Genomic DNA, 21,277 nt, shown 5'->3' on the forward strand with positions numbered 1-21,277 from the left:
TTTGGAACTTTCAGGAATTTTTTTGAATTTTTTTTCGAATATTTCCCACCCATGGTTGGCTGAATGCCTAGATGCAGAATGTATGCCAACGGCCAACAATATTCAATGTTCTCCCTTTCCCCTAGCTGGCTTTCATTTTGGCAAACGTTTTGTCTGCCTGAACTAGAACACAAAGCTTGGACCACTGATCAGTGGGAGACGGGAATCGCGTCTGTGCTTACATTCTGAGCCTAGTTGCCTGCTGTTCTCCAACCAGCCTGATCTGTCCTCTGCCTCCTACCTCTCCCACCACACCAGAATGCTTTTATTGCTGTTATTCCAGAAAGAGCTGGGAAGAAGAGCAGGTTATGGAGCCCCATCTTCCCCATCCTCTCAGCAATCTCCTCCATGCTCTGCAGAAAGCTCTTCCACTGAGTAAACTCCTCCGCTCCTCCACCTCTTCATACAATGCTTTCTCCTAGCTCTGACTGCTTTCTATTTTGTTGATGATGTGTTCTGAAAAATAATATTTCTAAACTTTCATATAATCAATGTTATTGATCTTTGATTTCATGGCTTATTCATTGTTTTGGTTACATACGTCATGCCTGCTTCTGGCCCAAAACATTGATTTCCAATGACTGTCTGCCTATTAATTCATAAATACAACTCTGTTATACTTTATCTGACAGAAAAGCCTCTCTTTTCACCCTTTTTTATTCTTTAAATATATTTCATTATTCTAGCCCATTCCATATAAACTAATCTGATTGGAATTGCATTAAACCAATAAATTAATTTGAGAATAATAGAAATCTTTACAATATTCCATCTGCTCATCAAGTAATGTACAATGAATCTCCATTTATTCCAGTCATTTTTTTTATACCTCTTGGAAAAGATGTTGGTCTTCTTTATATTAGCCTAAATCCCCTCACAATTTCTGATAAACTTAATCCTGTACTTCACAACAACAGAATCATTTTTCCATTATACTTTCTAGTTGACATGGCAAAGCACTGATTTTGCATCTACCCATCCTATGGAATTCTATTGTTAGTTCTGATAGTTTTTAGTTAACTTGTTAAGTTAAAAATAATAATAATTTGCAGATATCAATCCTTCTATCTTCCGAGTACTTCACCTTGGAATTCATTTGGCAAACATTTTGGGGACCCTATCATATGATAATCATATGAATTCTAATCCTAATTTCTATTTCTTACTTTAAGGCACTGCCAATGATGTTCAGAATGGTATTAAAAGATAGGAGGAATAATAGGTTTCTGTGTGGTGCTGCATATTTTAACAGAAAATCTTCTAATTTTCTAGGAATTGCTGCTGCTGAACTTCACGACATGACTTTTCAGCACAAAAAACTCCTTTGACCACTAGTGACAATTATATTTAGACTTCTTATGATATATTGAGAACAAAATCTAGATTCTCACAGCTAAATTTATAAGCTAGTGTTTTATTTTGATTCTGTATATTTCTAAATAAAGTCAACCTCTAATTTTCTACCTTTTTATTCTCTTTTGACACGTGTTATCAGAGCCTGCTGTAAAAATTTACAAGGAAACCACAACTACACTCTGAAGTGTGTGTGCTCAGTCATGTCCTATTCTTTGTGACCCCATGGACTGGAGCCTGCCAAGCTCCTCTGTTCATGGAATCTTCAGGCAAGAATACTGGAGAGGGTCGCCATTTCCTACTCCAGGGGATCTTCCCCACCCAGTGATCAAATCCGCATCTCCTGTGTCTCCTGAATTGACAGGTAGATTCTTTGCCACTGAGCCACCTGGGAAGCCCTGAAGCAGCTTTATGTAAAACAAAATTATTTGTTCCTATGAGAGAACTTGCCTTAAAAAGTTTTTGATCTCTCCAAATTTTTTACTGCTTCAATAAATTCATATAATTAAAAATTTTCCAGATAATCATCACTTTAAGTTAGATTTTCAAATTGATTCATGTTAAATTACATACATTGTTTTCTAAAATTTAACAACTTCCAAATTTATGACTATTTCCTCTTTCAATTACTTACATTTCACTTTTTCTTATTTTGTTGGCCAGAAGATTACCTAATTTATTCATATCTTCAAAGACTAAACCTAGCAGTTACCATTGGACTATTTTAAAACCAATTTATAATTGATTAATTTCAACATATTCTATTTCTTCTTTCTGCTGTCTTACATTTATTTTGTTATTTTACCAATTTCTCGAGTTCAATAAAAGCTAATTTAATTTTATTTTCATCTTTTAGTAAGTAACAGAAGCTTCTAAAGCTAAAAATTTGTTTTTACTGCTTTGAATACATTTGATATTGGGCTTCTCACTAGCATGATTTTCATGTGCTATACTTTTAGATTTCTTTTTATATATTATATACAATTATATATACCAGTAATTTATTTTATTATAATATTTCAGTTTTATTGTATCAATTGCATTGTATGAATGTGATCTTTACAAATTTTAGGCTAGGTGATCTATTGAGATTTATTTTGCAGTTTAAAAATTACTTTTCTAAAATTTAATAAGTGTTATAATATAAAGGGTGTTTAGTGTCAGTTGGCTATATATATTAAATTAATCTTATTAGTTATGTACATTTTCTATGTCCCTATCTCTTTTTAAGTATCATGTTAAACTCTCAATATCATTATTTTCTATCAAATTAGCCTTGTCTTTTCATCAGTTATTTCCATATACTTTGATTTTTTATTATGTAGAACATAAAAATTCATGAAATATCTTCATTGTGATTTATACGCATTATTAATAGAATCACCAGTGTGAAAAGGTAGCATTAAAAATAAGTACAAAGAGATTACTTTTAAATGTTCCCAAGACAAATGATTAAAATTTAAAGACAACAAATCCTAAAGTTTAATCTAAATCCCTACACCAAAATAAATTCCATATGGATTAAAACACTAAATCTAAACTGTGAAACTAAAAAATTGGAAGAAAATATTGCTGCATATTTGTCTGTTGAAGTAGAAAACAATTTCTTCATGCAAAAATATGTCAGGTATACAAATACAAAAAGAAAATAGACATTACCAGCAAAGTAGAAATCAAGGAGTTACTTCTGCCCCTCCTCTATACTTCTTGACTTGAAGAGCATCCTAGAACATCTGCCCAGCCTTAAATATTGAAACCATTACCTTTGACTTACACTGCTCAGTCTCCAAACTCACATCTTCTGTTGTACTGCTGGTCTCAAACACTTATTGTGTTTCAGATTATCTATTCTTCTTCAGTCGGACCTCCATGGTCACCCTCCAAATTTTAGGGCACATTGAAAGTGCCTTCTGATTTTCTTTGGTATCAAGAATATTATTCACAGCTTCCAAGGTTCTCATTTTGGCTATCGTTTAGTTCATTTGGTGGGACTTTCTAATTCTGTCCAGCTGTCTCATTACAATGGTCTGCTTTCATGTAACAAAAGCAATTTCCTCTTTCATCTTTTGAAAATATGAAGCACATGTATCTCAAGCTTTTGTTCTAATAAATGAAGTGCCTATTTTAGGAAGAATATTTCTTTGTAGGTTTTTATGAGAATGTTCCTCTTTGACATTTTTAAAGTAGATCTTGTGTTACTGATGTTTTTCCTACAATGAGATAGATTAGACCTATGTCCAGTTTTAAAATCAAAACCCAACTATTGGAAGAAAAGTTGGATTCATTTGGCATCTCTCATAACTAGTTGGCACAAAACACAATTTTCTTTGGGGGCAGAGAGAGCCATTTGGGCTTAGTGAATAAAAGGGTTAACTTTAAAGTTGTACTACTTCTATTTGAGGAACTCCATTCACTATACATATGGGAGTCCCAAGGGATAACTGCTTGCTACTGTGGAGAATTAGAAAAGCATAGTACATGGCCAAAACCAGACTTCAAACCACACCATACACAAAAATAAACTCGAAATGGATTAAAGACTTAAAGGGAAGAACCTGAAACCATAAAACTCCTAGAAGAAAACATAGGCAGTATGCTCTTTGACATGAATTTTAGCAATATATTTTTGGGCTATGTCTCCTCAGGCAAGGGAAACAAAAGCAAAAGCAAGCAATCATTTTAACCTGTTAAAATGAGTTGTAGACACCTTAAAGGAAAGAAAGCATTAGTAAACAAATGGGACTCCACTGAAGAGAGGGGGAGGGGAATTGCTAAAGACAGCCCAAAGGTACACACTCCCAGTTACAAGGCAAAGAACAGCTAGAGATGCAATGTACAACATGATAAAGGTAACCAACATGCAGGCTACATGTTATAAATAAAAGTTTTTAAGAGGGCAAATCTTAAGAATTCTCACCACAAGGAAGAAAAAAAATTTTTCTGCTTTGTTAATGTCGCATTTATATAAGATGATGGATGTTCACCAAACCCACTGTGGTAATCATTTCAATGATGTATATAAGCCAAATCATTATGTCACCCACCTTAAAATTTATACAGTGCTGTATGTCAATCATATCTCAATAAAACTGGATGAAAAAATTAATAACTGAACCCCAAAGTTTGTGTGAGAGATGCTAATGGCCTAGAAATTCAATCATCCAACATGTCTCAATAGCAAAAGGGATAATTTATTTCCTACTAGAAATATGAACATGCTCTATTATTCTTTTATTCAGGTGTACAGACATTTTTATGTGTATTTATTTATTTACCCGGACACAGATACTCACCACCTTCTAGATGCCTGTTTTAACTGCATAGACACCACTCTCTTTTTCATCCACTTTATATGACTTTAGAGCTTCCCTGGTAGCTCAGATAGTAAAGAATCTACCTGGACCCAGGATGGACCCAGGTTCCATCCCTGGGTCAGGAAGATCCCTTGGAGAAGGAAATGGCAACCTATTCCAGTATTCTTGCCTGGAAGAATTCTATAAATGGAGGAGCTTGGTGGGCTACAGTCCAAGGGGTAGCAAAGAGTCAGACACAACAGAGTGACTAACTCACAATCACACCATGTATCTTTAAGGAACAATTTTACTCATTTTTTAAAGTTGTTAATGCTAATAAAACAAATATTACAGTACCTTTTCAAGAAGTCATAGATGGGATTTGTTATCTCCACCATAAGTTGAAATTTTTCATCATGCATACATTTTTGCATAACTTGTGTAAAGAATTCCAGGAATCTAGGTCTCTGCTTAAATTTCATCACTGTGAAAACAAGGAAATTCATGCATAATCACCAATACACTTGGTTAATGGCATTGAAAGGATACTATTGCTATTAGTCATTTTGTTCTAACAGGCAAGCTTATTAACCTGATTTTTTTGCTGTTTCTGGCCTGTGCCACGCAGCATATGGAATCTTAGTTCCTCAACAAAGAATCAAACCCACGGTCCCTGCACTGGAAGCACAGAGTCATAACCACTGGGCTGCCAGGAAAGTCCCTTAACTTCTTCCTAGATTTCTTACTTTTTAAAAATGTATAGGAGTAAATGTGGTGAGACTATTGTTTTCCTATGATCAAACATTCCTTTATAGTCTAAGTTTCATTTATTTTCCAAATATCTCAGTGTTTGAAAGATTTCCTAAAAGTTCCCTAACATACGACTAGGTAGGGGGAAATATACTGCTAATAACTGCCAGAATAACTAGTCATCCTAATTTTTATTATATTTCACTCTGAGATAAACAATAATGCTGCTATTTCTTCACAGTTGAGCTTAAAAATCACTAATACATTGTTCAGTTCCTAGTTTTTGTAAGCTTCATAACAACACAACACCAATTACCAAAATAAGTCAACATCAAGGTTCCATATTTTCAGATTTTAAATCATGTACCTATTTTGGTCTCTTCCCTTACTTGACAATCAAGAGTCCGCTTTATTCTGAATGGGTAAGAACCTGAAATCTTCTGCCAACAAAAGAATTCACAGAATAAAAGATCTTCAGCAGTAAGGTGAGCAAGCAACATATGTATGACAAGATAACCTACCTTCTTTCACAGCACCTTTGACCGACCAGTTTAAAACTATAGGGTAAAGAAATATGGGATCTTCTGCTCCTGAAAGTTCAGTTGTAATATCTAAGGTTAAAAAGAATTAGTAAATTGTTGGTTCTGTTTAATATCAATAACCAAAAATGAAAATCCTTTGGTGGAAGGTGAAAAATAGGAAAATACCCAAGTAAACATTTTATATGTCCTAAATTCTTGTCTTAAAATATAAATTACATATTTTTGAGATTTAAGAGATTCAATAATTCAATTATTTTCCTTTCATTTTTTTCCCCTAAAGACCAAGGAGTCTATTACCAAACAGACTTTGGAAGAATTTCCAAAGCATGAGTCTTTATTACTTAACAGCTATGGTCTGTCAACAAATATCAGACACAGAAACCTGCAATTATTTGAAGTGCATGTTAATAAAATTATCTTTAAAAGACAGTCAAGTGTAAATTAAGAACAGCACAGCCCCTCCAGCCAGGAAGCCTGGATTAAGATTCTCAGTTTGACAGTTTTTTTCTGGCTGCCAGCATGTGGGATGCAGGATCTTAGTTCCCTGACCAGGCATTGAACCCATCCCCTTGCATTGGAAGCGTGGAGTCTTAACCACTGGACCACCAGGGAAGTCCCTAAGTCTGACACATTTTAGTTACGAGACCTTGGGAAGTTATCTTGCCTTCTCTGTGCCTCACTTTCCTTATCTTTAAATGAGATAATGATAGTACCTTTCTCATATGGCTGTTATAGAAGAACTATATAAGTTTTAATATGAAAAAAACACTTAAAATAGTTCTTGGTACACAGAGACCACTGTATAACACTGTTATTTTTATTATTGCTTTGTTACTGAACCTATTGTTTAGCTAGTAACTTCACATTGCGCTCCTTAGTGAAATGTGGAAGGGGTAATAATGTGAAAATAAGTAATTCACATTTCCAGAACCCTTCACATTTCCAGAACCCTTTCTATAATTTAAGGAATTATAATTTTTATATGTAACCAGGCAATTACAGCTTTCCCAAAACTAGGTTTATAGGTTATGTGAATAATAGAGCATTGGGTTCAACTCATAAGTTCAGTTGGAGACAGAGACACGGAGTGTGTTTAAATAAAGTGAGAGATTCAAGTCAGGGAATTCTGAAACAGTACAACCACCTATATATAACTGAGGCACAGAGTCAGCAAGGTGAGATGGGGACACAGAATTCTACAAGGGCAGTTACTTCCCAAAAACCAAGGGGCCAAAAGGGGAACCTCCTAATGAGAGAAACTTAGGTACTCTTTTGTTCTTCTAGAAGGTCTGAAGTCCTGCTTCTTAAAAATGTGAGAACAGTTGTCATCACCAGAAATTAAATCAATTTCTTAATCAGATTTCCAAGATGCAAACCCCAAAACTCCAATCGCCGTGTCAGCATTTTGGTCTATGACTAAATTACGATCCAGCACAATGACTAAAACCAGTTTCACTTGAGTGTTTCACATGGTTCAAATCACTCGTATATTAACACCTCTCACACTATCCCTTTAGTTCTCAGTGACTTTTCTGCCTTTAGAACAGTGATTCTCAATGCTGTGTTCCGCTTCTACATTTGCCTACATTTGCATCACAGCCTGGGCTGGTGAGGGGCGGAGCTAGGGAAGACAGTCCTGAGGGGATGGTGTGCTATGCATCTCTGGACAAAGGCCAGAGATGCGGTTTTACATCCACAATGCCTAAGACAGTCCCCCACAGCAAAGAATTATCTGGCCCAAATTGGCAATATTGTCGAGGTTGAGAAATTCTGCTTTAGAATGAGAAGCTTTAAGCTCAAATCCAAGTCAACTATGTAATCCTAAATAAACCGCTTAATCTTTATGAGCTACATCTGTAAAAAACCGGGTTAGCAATCCCTTATTAACAGAGTATTGTTAGGATTAAGGACATAATGTAAAAGTACTGCATAAACCTTAAAGGGCTTACCAAATGCTAATCTCATTCTAATCCTTTTAACAAAATATTTTCTTATTTAAAAAAAACAAAATGCTAAACAGAAGTATACAGAAAGAAAAATAATAGATTACATTGCTTTGTCAGTTTGAGTAGATGTGTCTCCAATAAAACCAGCTGTTCATTTATTTTTTCAGGTACTAATACCTGCTGTGGCTTCTTATTCTTGCAAGACTTCTTGGAAGAAGCCTAGAAACATTAGTTAAATGTCAGAACATACTTCATGTTTCAAGAATTGTCATTTTCAAATAACATTCTTTAAATTATGATATTTTCATACTTGGTAGATGAAGTTATCAATCTACATGGCTAAATGTACTAATAATTAATAATCAATAAATAACATATGTTAACATATAAATAGATATACATTTATATATAAACATATAAATATATATTTATAACATATAAATATAAATAATAACAACCCATTGTAGTCTAACTAAATGCCAGACACAATACGAAGTGTTTTATGGAGGTTGATCAAAATAGTTCTTCTCTTTCCTTTCCCTTCCTCCCAGTAATTTCTACTCCCCTAACCAGCCCCTCCCCCCCTACACACACCCTTCTGAGAGCAGCTGAAGCCACAGCTCTCAAAATCCTCAAAAGAAAATGCTTTCAGAAATGTATCCTTTTCTTTTTTTCCTTTTTTTTCGGCCCCAGAGGGAGCTTCCTTACAACTAAGCTAATTGCTTTTGCTACTTTGCCTTTCATTGAACGTAACATGATCAGTAATTAGTGGATTAAGAATTGGCGGGTCTGCACTCAGGCTCCCCACCATGTTTTCATCTGTCTGAGCCTGAGAACTGACTGGTTTATGTCTCCCACTCTCTGAAAAAATAGACCTCCCAAGGTCTTTTAGGCTTTAAGGGACCCTGGATGCTTATAATGATTTCTGACTTCTATAAACTAGATACTAGACTCTCAATCCCCACAGTCTTACTCTGAAAGAAGTATCACAACCTGCTGCTGGACTGAAGGCTCCCAGGAAAGAGGGATGGGGTCCTGTCCTGCCATGATGTGAAGGGGCAGGCCCCTGAGTCAAGGCCTCAGTGACATGAAGGGGCTGGCTGATGGACTCTGAGACTGGACACTTGGTGAAGAAAAAATCCTCAAGTCACTTTCAGCTTAATCAAAACTTTCTCTAGAATCCCCACACATACCCAAAAAAGTATTATGGCTAAAAATATTCATCCAGGGAAACCATGGGATTTTTCTTAAGCTTTTTCCACATATAATAGAGATAGAGCTACTCCAATTGAAACAGGCTTAGGGGTCATAGCCTCAATCCCAATCCTGATCACAAAAGAGGCTGAAAGCAGTTCCCAGTACACCTCAGAAACTGGATAAACTAAGCAATGTTTCAAAATTTGATCTATCTACAAAATCAGTTAACCACATAGTTTCAAGAAAAGGCAATAAAGATCTAGTAAGACCCATGCTTGGAGGCAGCATGGGTCTTACTGAAAAGTTATCTCAAACATTAGAAGCCTCATAAAGAAGACAATGTAGGTGTCACAAGAAGTTCAGGAAATCTACTTGGGGCAGAGCTAAAAGCTCTGATGTATTTACTTCATTCAGGGACCCACCCAAAATAACAAAAATCTTCAGTCTGGGAGAGACCTCTGAGGGCTTTCAGTCCAAAGTCCAACTTGGAAGCTCTCTGTCAACACCTAACTGATCATCAATGCTAGAAACAGGGGGCTGGCTATTCAATATTCTAGCATGGAGACCTTTTCATTTTCTGGATAGTAATTAAAATTAAAAGAAAAGGAAGAAAAAAGAAGCTCTTCACTTTACATTCATCTTCTTTTATGTAAATGTGAAAAACTAAAAACTGATCAATTATCTAACATATTTACTAACACTACATGACCATCTCATAAAATTCAAATAGTGTATGTTTAAAGATGAGACACAAGAACAAACAATTACCTCTTCTTGCATTTCCTCTTGGTCTGTAGTACCAAATAGAGATTTGCAACCTGATGAGATGTCCAACACCTTTTTTCCATAATTTATAATCATTACTGCCAGGTCATATTCCTTCCATGAACGCAGGATCTAATTAAAAATATTAATTATCTCTGTTGGATATTCGCCTCTATTTTCAAGTGCCATGTATCATCTTCCAGAAATTCACAAGTTTCATGTTTTGGATGTAATGCCCCTGTTTTTGCTATGTAAGCATATCTCCAGGTCATATTTCTCTAGAATTCAAACTGTATTACTTCAGTATTTTAAATAAGGGACCAAAAACAAACAAATTAAAAACCAGGAATCTCATCAGTAATGAATTCTTGGTATCTCTGGGGCTTCCCTGGTGGCTCAGATGGTAAAGAATTCACCTGCAATGCGGGAGACCTGGATTCAATCCCTGGGTTGGGAAGATCCCCTGGAGGAGGGCATGGCAACCCACTCCAGCATTCTTGCCTGGAGAATCCACACGGACAGAGGAGCCTGGTGGGCTACAGTTCATGCGGTCACAAAGAGTCAGACACGACTGAGCGACTAAGCACAGCACAGCACAGCTGGGACACACAGCTTTTGGCATGTTATACATCTTTTAGTATAGTAAGCTAACTATTAAAAACATTTCCACTTAAAAGAGCCACGCTAAAACAAACTTGTTCTCAAAGGCCACGTAACCACCGCTTCTTGTCTTGGGTTGTCTTCTTTGTGAAATGGCACAATTACTGACCTCGTGACGGGGATCATTTTTAGCTGTGAATGATATACATGACATTCGTGTTGAACTAGGCTGGAGATCAGCTGGTTTGGGCAGATTCTCCACGAGCCCTGGGAAGCACCGCTATACTCAGAAGAAGAGAAGGAGCTGCGCTGCCAGCCAGTCTCATCCGCATTCCTGGTTACAAACTGTTAACTGGCCTCCTCTAACCAGGCCCTTACCTCCCTCTCCAGCATCATCTGCCAGTATTCATCTCCTTGTGTTGTGCTTTCAGCTTACAAAATATCGAATCAAGTATCAGCCCTGATACTCACCATGGTGTCAGGACTTCATGCCTTCCTACAGTGGAGGTTCTTCCAGAATAGCTTTCCCTCCTTATTTATACAGCTTTACCTGGTCATTAAAACCTGGGCTCTAACATTAACCCAGGAAGGCTTCCCTGGCCTACAATCTGATTTGCATAGACCCTACTCTAGCAAGAGATCACACAAGGGCACACATTCACCATGAACCCCCACGGAAGCTCTCTTAGGGTATAAATAAGTCTGTATGAACTTATCTGTAGATGTATTCTGTTAGGCTGAATAGGTTAGTACTTAAGATAACTGGATTCTTTATCACTGGTGGTCAGTGGTAAAGAAACTTCCTGACAAGCAGGAGACATGGGTTCAATCCCTGGGTCAGGGAGATCCCCTGGAGAAGGAAATGGCAACCCACTCCACTATTCTTGCCTGGGAAATCCCATGGTCAGAGGAGCCTGGTGTGCTGCAGTTCATGGGGTCACAAAAGAGTTAGACAAAACTTAGCGACTAAACAACAACAATTTAAGATAGGTAACAACTGTGAACAGTGGAAACAGTGTCAGACTTTATTTTGGGGGGCTCTAAAATCACTACAGATGGTGATTGCAGCCATGAAATTAAAAGACGCTTACTCTTTGGAAGGAAATTTATGACCAACCTAGATAGCATATTAAAAAGCAGAGACATTACTTTGCCAACAAAGGTCAGTCTGGTCAAGGATATGGTTTTTACAGTGGTCATGTATGGACGTGAGAATTGGACTGTGAAGAAAGCTGAGCACCAAAAAATTGATGCTTTTGAACTGTGGTGTTGGAGAAGACTCTTGAGAGTCCCTTGGACTGCAAGGAGATCCAACCAGTCCATCCTAAAGGAGATCAGTCCTGGGTGTTCATTGGAAGGACTGATGCTGAAGCTGAAACTCCAATACTTTGGCCACCTCACGTGAAGAGTTGACTCATTGGAAAATACCCTGATGCTGGGAGGGATTGGGGGCAGGAGAAGAAGGGGACGACAGAGGATGAGATGGTTGGATGGCATCATCAACTCGATGAACTTGAGTTTGAATAAACTCTGGGAGTTGGTGATGGACAGGGAGGCCTGGCGTGCTGCGATTCATGGGGTCACAAAGAGTCGGACACAACTGAGCGACTGAACTGAACTGAACAACTGTGACTTCCCAGGAAGTGAAGGATATATAAGTGGCTGAAAAGCAGTGAGGGGCTGCTTATATCTGATAAGACCTACATAATGCAAGTGCTAAGAACTGGAACTATTTCTGCAAGACCACGGCAGTGGTGTTCAACTAATGCTGACTGTGGGACAGAATGTGGGAAGGAAAACGGTGACACAAACTTTGCAAAGGGAGTAGGGGTTCAGGCCAAGCAGTGCCTTGAATACCAAGTACAACAGTCCAACTCATCGTAAAATTGATATGAGAGGGAATGAGTTTTGTTATTAGAAAACAGAAATGAGCTAACATTTGCACCTCATTCACCTTTGCTTTTCAATCTATTTGGTTTATAGACAACTGTGCAATCTTTTCCCCTTGTTTTAATATGCCAGTGGAAAATACTAAATGAGAATGAATTTTTTCCAATCAAAAGTAAAAGAAAACCAATTCTATTTAACATACCAAATGACAAACAGAAATTTTTTAAATGTGCCAGATGTTTGGCATAATAAATTTTTTTAACAACTCAAAAATAATGAAATACAAGATGACATATCTCAGAAGTGGCACTTTATTTAGAATTCTAATAACTTTTAGAAAAAAAATACTGCTACTTAAAGAAGAAAGACTGAACCATCTGGAAAGATTACCAATCTTTAAAACATAACAGAGAAAAGAAACAGGGTCATTTGACTAATTGGGCTTTACATGTCCTAAGAGAAAATCTGTAGAAAATATATATTTATATCAAATGAATACCTCATATCTGGGATTGAGTAGTCAGGTTTCTTGGTCTATTTGTCAGGCTAGAAGAAACTTATGAAATGATGATTCTCCCAGCCTATCAGTTTGTGAAAAAATCAGCTCTTGTATCAAAATTCTGACATTAATATTGGGTTGGCCGAAAAGTTCATTTGGGCTTCAAATGCTCTTCCAGGAAACTCAAACTTTTGGCCAAGCCAATATATCAGTCAGTTCAGTCACTCAGTCGTGTCCAACTCTGTGTGACCCCATGTACTGCAGCATGCCAGGCCTGCAGCACCAAGTCTGGGAGCTTGCTCAAACTAATGTCCATCAAGTGAGTGATGCCATCCAACAATTTCATCCTCTATTGTCCCCTTCTCCTCCTGCCTTCAATCTTGCCCAGCATCAGGGTCTTTTCCAATAAGTCAGCACTTTGCATCAGGTGGCCAAAGTATTGGAGTTTCAGCTTCATCATCAGTCCTTCCAATGAATATTCAAGACTGATTTCTTTTACGATGGACTAGTTGGATCTCCTTACATTCCAAAGGACTCTCAAGAGTCTTCTCCAACACCACAGTTCAAAAGCATCAATTCTTTGGCGCTCAGCTTTCTTTATGGTCCAACTCTCACATCTATACATGACTACTGAAAAAACCATAGCTTTGACTAGACGGACTTTGGCGGCAAAGTCATGTCTCTGCTTTTTAATATGCGGTCTAGGTTTGTCAGAGCTTTTCTTCCAAGGAGCAAGTGTCTTCTAATTTCATGGCAGCAGTTATCATCTGGAGTGATTTTAGAGCCCCCAAAAACAAAGTCTGACACTGTTTTCATTGTTTCCCCATCTATTTCCCATGAAGTGATGGAACCAGATGCCATGATCTTAGTTTTCTGAATGCTGAGTTTTAAGCCAGCTTTTTCACTCTCCTCTCTCACTTTCATCAGGAGGCTCTTTAGTTCCTCTTCACTTTCTGCCATAAGGATGGTTTCATCTGCATATCTGAGGTTATTGATATTTCTGCCAGCAGTCTTGATTTCAGCTTGTGCTTCATCCAGTCCAACATTTCTCATGATGTACTCTGCATAGAAGTTAAATAAGCAGGGTGACAATATACAGCCTTGATGTACTCCTTTCCTGATTTGGAACCAGTCAGTTGTTCTATGTCCGGTCCTATATGTAGGTCCTTTTTTACCTACATATAGATTTCTCAGGAGGCAGGTAAGGTGGTCTGGTTTTAACATCTCTTTAAGAATTTCCCACAGTTTGTTGTGATCCACACAGTCAAAGGCTTTGGTGTAGTCAATAAAGCAGAAATAGATGTTTTCACTGGAACTCTCTTGCTTTTATGATCCAGCAGATGTTGGCAATTTGATCTCTGGTTCCTCTGCCTTTTCTAAATCCAGCTTGAACATCTGGAAGTTCATGGTTCATGTACTGTTGAAGCCTGGCTTGGAGAATTTAGTATATAATTCCTGCCTCTGTGAATATCTTATATGCCTCAAAATTCACTATATTCAAAACTTATTATCTTTTCCCCCTTTCTTACTCAGGGTTCAACAAACTGTATTCACCCAACTGTCCAGACATCTGGATTACTGGGGACTCTTCCCTCTCCCTCCCCAGTCCCCCTCTATTCAATTCCATCTCATAAACAACTCTTGAAACCTTTTCAATTCTATCTCCCACTTTTTCACACTAGCTTCGTTTATCATCTCTTGCCTTCTAAGTCATTTCCTGCCTCAGGTCTTATTCTCCTCTAATGATTAGCTGTTGTGCAACCAGAATAATTTCTTTTTTCTAAATGCAAATCTCATTACAGCATTCCCATTTGAAACCCTTTTCCATTTGAAAAGATTCCATCTGAAACCCTTCGATGACTTTTCTCTGACCTCATTAGATGGCCATTCATCGTCTGGTACTGGTTCACTGTTCCACTTCTTAAACTGACGGAAATATTTAATCATATCCTCCATAATTACAAATCAGTCTGATTCTTCTTTTCCAAAACTGTGAAATTATTTCCTATTTTCATATTGATTACTATCTGAGGCAATCAATGTTAATAATCCTGCATCTGCTGTATTTTCAAAAAATACTTGCCTTGAAGCTTATTTATAGCGTCTTGCCATAAACAATTATTTTTTTACTTATCATGTAACCTAAATAGATAAATAAATATATAAATATATACAATATAGATAAATAAATTAATAGATAAATATCTACTTTTTCTGGTACCTTCTGAATTTTGTGCCCTGTGTAGAAGGTCTCCCATGATTTCAAGGCCAACCAAATATCCTCAAATCCATCTGGACTTCATTTTGTTTATGGTATGAGAAAGGGCTCTGGCTTTGTTTATTCTCAAATGAATAGTCAGTAATATTGGCACCTTTTATAAATAAATTATCATTTTCTCAATGAACCTAAATGCCACCTTTTACTTATATTAAGTCCTTCCTGTAGACCCAGGGCCAGTTTTTCCTAGAATCTCTATTCTATTCCACTGATCTTTTTGCCCATTACTCTGTTAAGACCATTTCTCACTAGAGTGAACTTTTGGTAAATTTTAATACCTACTGAGAACTTCTAAATAATCCTAATCAGTTTCATGGAAACACCATTGGGATTCTGATTAAAGCTGCATTGCATGTAAGTACTATTTTAGGAAACATTCACTTTACTATTACAGTTAGTCTTCTTATTCAAGAACTTGGTGTGGCCTGCCATATGTGCAGATCTTATTTTGTGTCTTTCAGTAAGATTTCACATTTCTTTTATTTAGGTTCTTCAACATTTTGTTAAGTTTAAAATACTGTATATCATTGTAAGTGGTATATTTTCTCCTGTCCTGGCTACTGCTCATATTAAAAGTAAAAACAAGTTTGTATCTTATATAACTTTATAAATTCTTATACCACTTTATAAATTCTCTTTTTAATTTTAGTAGCCTTTTGCTAGAGTCTCATGTGTTTTTTGAGACCTTACAATTACAAATTATGCTTTTCTAATATTACAAAATTATTTCATGCCCTTGTCTGTCGCATGAGACAGAATCTCTACAAATAATGAATCACAGTATTAAGAGTCAATATCTCCTGTGCCTGATTTTAAAGAAATGACTTCAGAAACTTGCCATTTAGCATGATATTTGCTAAAAATTTTTGGTAAATGTCTTTATCATTATGCAATAACTTCCTTCCATGTCTAACCTACTTAGAAATTTTATTAGGAAAGGTTGCTAAGATTTATTAGGAAAGGCTGCTAAGGTTTATCCAGTGCCTTTGTAGCATTTTCATATAACCTGTTTTTCTCCTTTAATTTGCTGTTATAAAAAATGAAGTTTTGTTTTAATTCAGACTTGATCTTTAATACTTCACAATGAGACTGCCCTACGACTGGAAAGTGCCAGAGGCCGTCGGGGAACAGACAAGATGATCAACAGAACAGACTGGATGGACATAATGTCTCTCTTTATCCATTTAATGTTTTGGACCCTGAATTCTACTTTTTCAGATATGAAAATTGTCACACCTCCTTCATTTCTGTTTGCATTTTCCCAATATCTGTGTCCATTTATTTTTCAAATTCCTTGCTATTTTGTTTTACAGGGTGTCTTGAAATAATACACATTTGAATCTAACATTTCAGCCCATGTGACAGTCTCTCTCTCTTGAGTTACTCACGCTTAGTGACGTAATCAATGTACTTGATTTTATTCCTTCCATCTGAAATATAATCTCAATTTCCTTAGTTCTTACTTTTAAATTAGCCAAGTTTCGTCCCTGCCACTTTTTTTTGTGTTTTTTTCCTCCCTGTCACTCCTCTGTTTGCTTTTCCTTCTTGACAGTTTAGAAGTCCTACAGTGTTTTAAAGATCAGCTCATGCCTACATATTCTTGAGTCATCTTTAAATACACATATTCTTTCAAAAGAAAATAATAAAGTTACACAATATGTACTTCTATACTACGTGCGTTTTTAACATGCATGCACCAGGAATCTATAGTTGCTCATCACTCCCTCAACCCTAAACAGGACAGAAGCTTTAGCTCTAGGTTACTAACGGGTTTTTCTTTCATGGATGACTCTTCTATTTCAAGACTCCCTATTTAGCATTTATATTACAAGATCCTAGTCACATCATTATTAACCATTTAATTTTAATAATACATATATTGCAAGATTTGTCACTCCCATTATTCCTCTCCTTTTCGTCTTTCCCCATCTTGGGATTTCTGTTCTGAACCAACTGTCATTTGATAGACAGTGTTTTTCTCAAGTGTTTTTCTCAGATAAATACATGGATGGAATACTTTTTAAATGCCTGCACTTCTGAAAATGTTTATTTTTCCCTGACAAATGAATGATATCTTTTCCTGGTTATTAATTTATAGGCCTTAGTCTTTTCCCCTCAGGATTCTACAAATGTTGCTCCAGGAATTTAACTTTTAGTGTTGCTGATAAAAAGCCTGAAGCTAATTGATTGTCTTTTCATTGCAAATAAGTAACCTATTCTTTCGGTCTCAAATATTAAGATTTGTCCTTATCCTCGGATTTCAGGAATTTCACCAACATGTGTCTACATATATATTCTAACATTAATCCTGCCTGGGACTCAGAAAGATGATTACTTATCTATGTATTTCTTTTCTACTTCCAGACTCCTTTTATTTCATGTTTTGACTTCTGGATCTGTCTTCTGAATTTATCTCTAGATAATACTATTCAACATCTGCAGGGTTTCTTGAGCTTCCATGTCTGAATCAAGAAGTATAATCACAATCTTCATTTGTTTAATTTTTAATCCAAAATTAAATTTGCTATGTATGAAAGTTACTATGGGAGTAAATTCTAAGAGTGTTTATCACAAGAAAAAAACATTTTTTCTATTTCTTTAATTTTGTATCTATAGGAGATGTCCATGTTCACAAAATTTCTTATGGTAATCACTTCATGATGTATGTAAATCAAGTCATTATGTTGTACATCTTAAACCTATACAGTGCTGTATGTCAGTTATATCCCAACAAAACTGGAAGAAAAAATTAAATTTGTTCTAATTGTACTGCTTGAAAGGTTTCTTTTTCTTTAGTCATCTCTGATCCTTTTCAACACTGTAAGAACAAATAACACAATTATTCTAGTTTTTGGCTTGTTCTTTCTCCTTGGGGTTCTGAGTTCCTATAAGTGACTTATTACCATTTTTTCTTGCTAATGGCTTATGATCCCTCAGAATCTACACAGACCAGGGCATAGAGATCTCTCCACAGTGGCAAACCAGTGAGTGATCGAAGGAATACGATTTTCTGCTCCTCAGGTCAGGACATAAGTTGCCAGGAAATCATGACCTCTTTGCTAAGGTAGAGAGTAGAAGGCTCTCTGTTGCCAGACCTCCACAGAAGCAAACTTGAGTCCCAACTAAAGTAATGGAGAAGACTCTTGAGATTCCCTTGGCCTGCAAGGAAACCAAACCAGTCAATCCTAAAGGAAATCAACCCTGAATATTCATTGGAAAGACTGATGCTGAAGCTGAAGCGCCAATACTTTAATTACCTGATGCGAAGAGCCAACTGACTGGAAAAGATCCTGAAGCTGGGAAAGATTGAAGGCAAAAGGAGAAGGGGGCAACAGAAGATGAGATGGTTGGATGGCATCATCAACTCAATGGATATAAGTTTGAGCAAACTCCAGGAGATAGTGAACAGGGAAGCCTGGCGTGCTGCAGTTCATAGTATTGTAAAGAGTCAGACGTGACTTAGAGACTGAATAACAACAAAGTAGTACTATTTTAAGTATTCTAGATCTTGGAGGAGCTAAGATGGCAGAGGAATAGGATGGGGAGACCACTTTCTCCCCTACAAATTCATCAAAAGAACATTTGAACCCTGAGCAAGCTCCACAAGACAACTTCTGATCACTAGCAGAGGACATCAGGCACCCAGAGAAGCAGCCCATTGTCTTCGAAAGGAGGTAGGACAAAACACATAAGATAAAAAGAGAAACAAAAGAGTTAGGGATGGAGACCCGTCCCGGGAAGGGAGTCGTAATAGAGGAAGTTTCCAAACACCAGGAAACCCTCTCACTGGTGGGTCTGGGGGAAGTTTTCAAATCTTGGAGGGCAACCTAACTGGGAGAAAAAAATAAATAAAACCCACAGATAACACGCGTAAAAGCAACTCCCAGCAGAAAAGTACCCCAGATGCTCGCATCTGCCACCAGCAAGTGGGGGCTGAACAGAGAGGAGCGGGCAGCATTGCTTAGGAACAAAAGAAAGACTGAGCAATTCCAGAGAAGAGCTAGCCAGCTGTGGACCGGCCCATCCCCTGCAAGAGGCAGGAGACAGGGGTGAGGGGAAAGGGGCAAACTCGGCCCCAGAGACGGCACCTCCTACCAAACTGCAAACAGGCTCCCAGTTTCTAACCAAAGACTTACTGAGATTCTGGATGGTTGACATCCGCCGGGAGGGCCGTGGCTAGAGACCAGCTCCTCAGAACAGACACAAGGCGCACCCGACCAGCGCGCATGGAAACTGAGGCGGGGACCGCAGAGGGGAGAAGGCGCGCCGCACCCGGGGAGAGTGCACCCGTCAAGCTCCTGGCTGCCTGAGTTGCTCGGGCGGGGAAGGCACAAAACGCAGGCCCAACCGAGTCTGCGCTTTTGTGGAGTACCGGAAAACTGGAACCGCACGCAGCTCAGAGCCCGCTCCCTATAGAGCAGCCTGGAGCCTGAGCAGTGTAGACGGGGAGAGCACACACCGTGAGCAGGGGCAAACCCAGTGTGGCCGGAACACTGCGGGTGCTCCCCACACACGCCAGCGATATTTGTCTGCAGCGCCCTGCCCTCCCCGCAGCGCGACTGAACAAGCGAACCTGAACAAGGACCACCTCCACCCACGTGTGTCAGGGCGGAAATTAGACACTGAAGAGACCAGCAACAGAAGCCAAATAAACAAAGGGAACCGCTTCAGAAGTGACAGGTGCAACAGATTAAAATACCTGTAGTTAACACCGACTACACTGGAAGGGGCCTATAGATATCGAGAAGTGTAAGCTGGAACAAGGAGCTATCTGAAACTGAACCGAACCCACACTGCCCACAACAGCTCCAGAGAAAGTCCTAGATATATTTTTACTATTTTTTTTAATTAAAAAAAAAAACTTTTTTCTTTTTTTTCTATTATTTTCTTTTAAAATTCCCTATTACTCCTCTATTACTCCTTAATTTTCATTTTCATTTTCATATATTTTTAGTATTTTTTTAATTAAAAATTTTTTCTTTTTTTCTTTTATTTTCTTTTAAAGTCCTCTATTACTCCTCTATTACTCCTTAATTTTCATTTTCATTTCACTATAACCTTGTAAAAAAAAAAAAGACCCTATTTTTAAAGTGAACTTTATATATATTTCTTAAATTTTTTGTGTTTTTGTTTTTGTTTTTAATATTGTATTTTTAAGAGTCTAACCTCTATATTTTTAATCTTTGTTTTTTCAGTATTTGATATCAATTTTGGACATTTAAGAATCCAATATTCAGTACCCATTTTTACTCAGGAGTGTGATGATTACTCTTTCCCCCTTTTGACTCGCCTTTTTCTCCCCCAGATCACTTCTATTTCCTCCCTCCCCCTTCTCTTCCCAATCCATTTCTGTGAATCTCTGTGGGTGTCTGGGCTACGGAGAACACTTTGGGAACAGACAACTGCATAGATCTGTCTCTCTCCTCTTGAGTCCCCCTTTTTCTCCTCCTGCTCATCTCTATCTCCCTCCTCCCTCTCCTCTTCTTCATGTAACTCTGTGAACCTCTCTGGGTGTCCCTCACTGTGGAGAATCTTTTCACCATTAACCTAGAAGTTTTATTATCAGTGCCGTATAGTTGGAGAAGCCTTGAGGCTACTGGAAGAGTAACACCAAAAGCCAGAGGCAGGAGACTTAAGCCCAAAACCTGAGAACACCAGAGAAGTCCTGACTACAGGGAACATTAAGTAATAAGAGACCATCCAAAAGCCTCCATACCTACGCTGAAACCAACCACCACCCAAGAGCCAATAAGTTACAGAGCAAGTCATACCACGCAAATTTCTCCAGCAACGCAGGAACATAGCCCTGAGCGTCAACATACAGGCTGCCCAAAGTCACACCTAACACATAGACCCATCTCAAAACTCACGACTGGACACTCCATTGCACTCCAGAGAAAAGAAATCCAGTTCCATGCACCAGAACACCGACGCAAGCTTCCCTAACCAGGAAACCTTGACAAGCCAATTGTCCAAACCCACCACTGGGAGAAACCTCCACAATAAAAAGGAACCACAGACCACCAGAATACAGAAAGGCCACTCCAAACACAGCAATCTAAACAAGATGAAAAGGCAGAGAAATACCCAACAGCTAAAGGAACATGAAAAATGCCCACCGTGCC

The 21,277-nt window shown here is 37.7% G+C and overlaps 1 protein-coding gene across 8 annotated transcripts in view; it reads right to left on the reverse strand.

Moving 5' to 3' along the window:
- The window catches only part of CFAP54 (cilia and flagella associated protein 54), a 298,472-nt gene that overhangs the window by 179,713 nt on the left and 97,482 nt on the right, over window positions 1–21,277 (reverse strand). For all 8 annotated transcript variants that reach the window (XM_070454137.1, XM_070454138.1, XM_070454135.1 and 5 more), the window contains 4 exons: window positions 9,889–10,017; window positions 8,028–8,142; window positions 5,957–6,046; window positions 5,043–5,169 (listed from right to left, as the gene is read on the reverse strand). In XM_070454137.1, coding sequence (XP_070310238.1) covers window positions 5,043–5,169; window positions 5,957–6,046; window positions 8,028–8,142; window positions 9,889–10,017 — 461 coding nt within the window. The remainder of the gene's footprint in view (window positions 1–5,042; window positions 5,170–5,956; window positions 6,047–8,027; window positions 8,143–9,888; window positions 10,018–21,277) is intronic.

Source organism: Odocoileus virginianus, chromosome 23 (genome assembly GCF_023699985.2).
Source record: "Odocoileus virginianus isolate 20LAN1187 ecotype Illinois chromosome 23, Ovbor_1.2, whole genome shotgun sequence".
NCBI lineage: Eukaryota > Metazoa > Chordata > Mammalia > Artiodactyla > Cervidae > Odocoileus > Odocoileus virginianus.